The following is a 5,538-nucleotide window of genomic DNA, read 5'->3' on the forward strand; positions in this document are numbered from 1 at the left end:
GTGTATAGTGCTTGACAAGTTAGACAGCTGGTCTAATACATTCGTTAAGCTCTGCAGCTCTTTATCATTTCCTGCAGTCAAAAAGAAACGGCTAATTTCTCATATTTCTGACCTCTGTGGCTTTGGACACTGCTTGTAATTAGTTTTTTTTTTTTTATATTAAAGAATAGAAAAACCAACATGGACTACAATGAGTAAGTGAATAATTAGATGAGATGAGCAGAGTGGCCTCAGCGGTGCAGGGTCCTCTGTAGACATGCTAGGGTTAGTTTCCAGGGATTAGACAGTTGGTGCTGGGTGCAACATTACATATAGCTCTGCCACGATCCTTAAAACACTCACTAAAAAGTCACCAAACACATCACCAACACCATCACCAGCCATCCACTGCCCGCATGGTGCTTCAATAAACCTCCCTTCCAAACACCAAGCTCCCTTTGCCAGCAGATGGAAACCCGCCCTGCTGCCAGTAGGTGGCAGGGTTCCCCACACCGAGCCATGCCTGCAATTAGAGGTGCACAAAAGAGCCATGCCTGCAATTAGAGGTGCACAAAAGAGCCATGCAACACAACAGCAGGCAGTCAGCAAAGGGTGAGCACATGCAGGAGGAAGAGGGAGAGGGGCAGCCAAAAACATGTGTGTGAACACCTACAGAGTGGAGGGAGAAACACAGAGACAGGAAACAGGATGAGATGACAGTGATTGGTACAGAGCAATACAATCACAGGAACACAGTTTCAGTCTGTAAAACACATCATCCAGTCTGAACCGACAGGAGCACCAGGACGAGCAGACTGATTTACTGAACAGCCAGAGTTCAGCCAGAGCCAATTACAGCTGCTTTAGGACATCTAGCGTCTCCTGTAGGTGCAGACTGCAGCGGTAAGCATGGGATGGAAGCAAAATGAGACTGAAAACATCAGAAATAATCAATCAAGCAACTGATGAGGTTTGGTGCCAAAGAGAAAGTGAACACACCGAGCATTTAATCATCCTCAGTGATGGTCAGAGACAAAACATGCAGACTGCAATGAGGTTTTCAGTTTGAATGAAAGACAAACCACAGAGGCTGGTTGTGTCTTCTCTCATTTTGTATGCAAATATGATGCTGGTTGGTCTCATTTACTGTTTGCATATCCACTGCAGGACAGGACAGAGCAAAGATCTCCCTAAAGAAGTTCTGATACCTGATCAGGACTCATCAGGATTAAAGCCTGATCATGGTGTTGTAGAAAATTTTACAACTATAAACGCACAATCCAAACACATAGAAATATCATATTCTCCTGATCTAAAGGGACACGTGTTAGCGTTGTGTTGGCATCATGCAGTGTGAGACGTGCAGGCAGGCAGCGGTACCTCCGGGCCAACTGGCACAGCGTGGCCACACTCCACTGTGTCAGACTGGACAGAGAGCGGCCGGGCCGGCTGGAGCTGGAGCAGAAACCAAGACAGCCGACATGACCGGTGGGAATGCAACGATCATTCAGCTCCTTTCACTCAGCACACCGCCGAGTCCCAAACTATGAGCCATGTTTGTTTTGTTCTGCTTAACAGATGTCTACAGGAGCTTTATGAGCAAATAAATAAAACTAAATTACATTTTAACATTTAATATTCTGTGAATTAAATATTTCAGTCATGACTGCAGTAAATTAAAGACTGGAATTGAATAAAAACAGAACTATTAGAGAATGTACGGACTTGTTGAGGAGACCATACTCCACATCAAACTCTGGTATTTGTTTCAGAGCTCACTGAGCTGGTCTTCATCCTGAGATGAGGCGTCTCATAGCTGCAGCAGCTCATCCATGTTGTCGCTTTATCTATGCATCTGTTGCAGCAGGTCAATGTTTATGTGCCTCGATGGCCGAGTCTAGCGCAGGGCAGTCTGGAGACCACAGACTGCACCAGCTGTCCAGGATGGTTTGGATTTGACTGAGCTCGGTTCTGTTGCTATTCTATAGAAATAAAGTGCTGAAATCACAGCCTTTAGATCAGACAGCTGATCTGTGGTCAGACAGGACCGTCAGTGGTCCACCTCAGCAGGACACTCACTCTTCTACACAAGCTGAGGCAACACAGAGGCCAGAAGAAGCAACCATACACGTTTCTAAAACCAAACCTTTCAGCACGAGCTGTCATATTTAACATTTTCCCTGCAGTGGATGTGCTGTGTAAACGTGACCGTGAGCTGAAGGAAAGCAGAGGAGCCGCCACCATCACAGCGTCAGTGAGCTTGGGTAAGAAGAGGAGCGTCTCTGTGGCCCGGAGAACAGAGCCACAGAGAGGAGGAGATGGTGTTAGAACACTAGAACTGATTCTACATATGGACCTGTTGAACACCACCCTGCGGAGTTGGGCCTTAAGGCTGCGCAGCAGCTCCGACCTGAGCAGGTTCTGACACAGGCAATAGGTGCACCTGTTGCAGGAACACATGCAGCGGAGACGGGCGTGGCTGCAGAGAGACACATAGAGACGGTGTTTTCACCAGCACACAAAGACAACGCACACGCACACGCACGCACGCACACCAAAACACACACACACACACACACACACACACACTAAAACACACACACACTAAAACACACGCACACACACACACACACACCAACACACACAACAGTCAGGTGGATAACATATAGACGTTTCTGAATCAATGCAGGACCTCCTCCTGAGTGAACACCTGAACTGCTCCTGTTCACCATAGTCCAACTTAAACCTTTAATATAAAGCATTGAATGGTATAAATGATCTGAAGCGAAGGGCTGCACTCATCTGACTGACTTGTTTCTGAATAATCGATTTACTGTTTGAGTCTGAATTCACCTTCGTGGCCAGAACAGTCCACTCCTCGCCTTTCCAAAGCACTTCTGTTTAAATCAAAGCACCGTTACTCAAACTCCTGCCCCGGGGTGCAGCTGATCCAAGCCAATCTCAGAGTTTAGGCAAAGGGATTCCTGGACTGATACGATTAGATTTAGGAGGCGCGTCCCTTAAGTGCCAGTTAATCTGCTGTAAAATCTAATCTGATCAGAGCTTTGGGGAGTTAAGACACCTGGCAGGTAAAGGATCCACAGCTAAATACTTGCATGGCTGCACACGTCCCTCCAGCACCAACGTGCAGAGCAGACTGTATAACCAGGATGGAGCGTGTTACTGGTCCTGCTGCCTGAACCACTGACGAGAGACGGGAGGGTGAACAGTTCATACTCACGGATACATGGCCATGGTGGTGAGTCTGGTGTAGATGTCTTTGTTGGGTGCGTCGGTCGAGTTGCACGTGAACGGCTGCGGGGGGTGGAGCTTGTGCTTACGGCAGAACTCGTGCGGCGTGAGGCTGTAGTGCTGCCGGACTTCGTGCAGGTCCGACTTGGCAGCGATCAGCACGCAGGGCGTCTTGCTGTCTATGAAGTATTGCTGCCAAACACAAGCCCTCAGTCACACAACAGGTACAACCAGACCTTCAGCATCATCTGGACACTCCTGGTCTTACACACCTTGTACACTTTTGCGCAGTACTCAAACGAGCGGGGATTGTTGATGTCATACACCAGGCAGACCACGTCGCAGGCCAAGTCTGCCTCCGATAGGAAATCGAAGTCTGGCATCACCTCGTGGAGCTTGTAGCGAGCAGACAAGATGGAGCAGAGAGAGATCAGCGGAGTGTGCAGATGGACGGATTAATGCCGATACTCAGCATTACACTCAGATTACGCAACATTAATCCACAGAGCAGCTGATGAGATAATTCCTCCGATTAAACGGCTCTTACCAGCAGGTACTTCTCCTGACCGTAAACATAGGTCGTGCTGATGGCATAGAAGGACTTGTGATCTTCTCTGATCCGCCTCTGTCGCTGTGATGGACAATAGAGGTCAGTAACACCTATAGAAGCTCAGTCAGCCTTCATTTTCCTCGTTCTACGATAGTTATTTATCGTAACTGCAGCACTTTTTAGCTCTTTAAAAAAGGTGCCATCCACACAGACGGTTATTATTTATGCACCAAAGGTTCCCCACATATCCTCAATGAATGTACAAGACCTCCAAATAAAAGCTGATTTTCTATTGAATACAAGTCCATTTAACATTTTACATGTTTGTAATCAGACATTTTGTAGCTTCGTGTCTCCAGGCAGACAATGAAGATTCAAATACATGTTTACAGAGATGTTCCATGACGCCCACTGACCTGCAGGTTCCTGCCGAGGAAAGCTTGGAGGAAGCCGCTCTTCCCACTGCCTCGAGCTCCCAACACGTTGCAGCGGAAAACACTGCGCTGGGTCTGTTTTTTCTGCAGATCGATGCGCTTGTTACGAGTCACTGAGAGAACAGGAGATGCACATTTTTGTAAGCAAGAATGGAAACACCAAAGAAAGCTGGAAATAAAGCCCAATGTCCTACCAGTTATAGCAGCCGCCTGGGACTCCTGTTCGTAGATGATGGAGTAGCCGAGGTAGCCCAGGTACTCCAGGCTACGCTGCACATCTAAGTATGTTGTTAACCTGCCAAAGAAAGCACAAAAGGTCAAGAAGCGTCAGACAGTGTTTGAGATTTCCGCGTGTGTTCTGTAAGCCCGATCTAGTCGAAGTATTTAGGTAGCATGACACTAAAACACTCACGTCCACTGGGAGAGGTATCCCTGGTACGTAATCCATCCCTGCTCATTGGTACACACTGTGTTGTTGACATCTGGACCCCAGGGCATGTAGGGAAACACTTTGAACAAGTCCTTCACCTCATCGGGCGACAGCGCACAGTCTCTGTCCTACATCATGTGCACATACATTCACACGCACAATTCTAAACGTCTGGCATGATAAACAAAAAAACTGTAAAATGCACAAAACAATCCTTGCTCTCTGTAACGGGAACATATGACCAAGAAATAAGAATGGTAACAAAATGTATTTCTAAAGAGAAACATAAATGCTGTGATGTTCAGGAGCACTCACTTTGTCATGCTTGTCGAAGACACTCTGAAGGAAGAGGTAAGCGTTGTGGTTCAGCTCGGTGGTGCAGTCTGCTGGGATCTTGATCCTGACATGTGGAGACGGACAGACGTTAACTAAACATACGTCTGTGCAGCCGCGACACAACCGACGGCTTCACTTCAGGTTATGAAGATGACAAGAGCACATCAGTCAGACAGGAAACGGTGTGAGACTGTGATCATCAGGCTAAAGGGAGAACAAAGATCTCAGCAGCTGTGTTACAGCTGGACAGGATGTGATGTGAGCACTCCTGGTGGAGGAAACACGTCTTTACAGCAGGGACACCAGACAGGTGCTACTGGTAGCATTTACAGCGGCTCTGCTGTGCTTCGGCCTCAAATAAACACACCATCTGAGGTTGCTAATCTTTTACCTGTGGAGGCAGACGATAACGAGTTACGTTCAGTCAATCAGCTTCTTTGTGCTCACATCGGACTTTTTGGTCACACCAACCTACGCGTTCAGATCTTCACTTAGTTCTGATAAATGTCCCTGATCTCCTTCCTGACAGCACAAGAACCAGAATTTAGCATAACACC

At 47.3% G+C, this 5,538-nt stretch overlaps 1 protein-coding gene across 8 annotated transcripts in view; it reads right to left on the minus strand.

The window, feature by feature from the left end:
* Positions 1-5,538, minus strand: part of rhot1a (ras homolog family member T1a) — an 18,773-nt gene that overhangs the window by 4,141 nt on the left and 9,094 nt on the right. The window contains exons 12-21 of one of the 8 annotated variants that reach the window (XM_008286548.1): positions 4,961-5,045; positions 4,628-4,773; positions 4,410-4,510; positions 4,198-4,328; positions 3,779-3,862; positions 3,504-3,626; positions 3,221-3,423; positions 2,336-2,458; positions 1,360-1,434; positions 149-648 (exon numbers count right to left, since the gene is read on the minus strand). In XM_008286548.1, the coding sequence (XP_008284770.1) occupies positions 582-648; positions 1,360-1,434; positions 2,336-2,458; positions 3,221-3,423; positions 3,504-3,626; positions 3,779-3,862; positions 4,198-4,328; positions 4,410-4,510; positions 4,628-4,773; positions 4,961-5,045 (1,138 nt within the window). In that variant the 3' untranslated portion in view covers positions 149-581. The other 7 variants (XM_008286547.1, XM_008286552.1, XM_008286551.1 and 4 more) reach the window with 7 other exon arrangements.

This window comes from Stegastes partitus, unplaced genomic scaffold (genome assembly GCF_000690725.1).
Source record: "Stegastes partitus isolate 25-593 unplaced genomic scaffold, Stegastes_partitus-1.0.2 Scaffold459, whole genome shotgun sequence".
Lineage (NCBI taxonomy): Eukaryota > Metazoa > Chordata > Actinopteri > Pomacentridae > Stegastes > Stegastes partitus.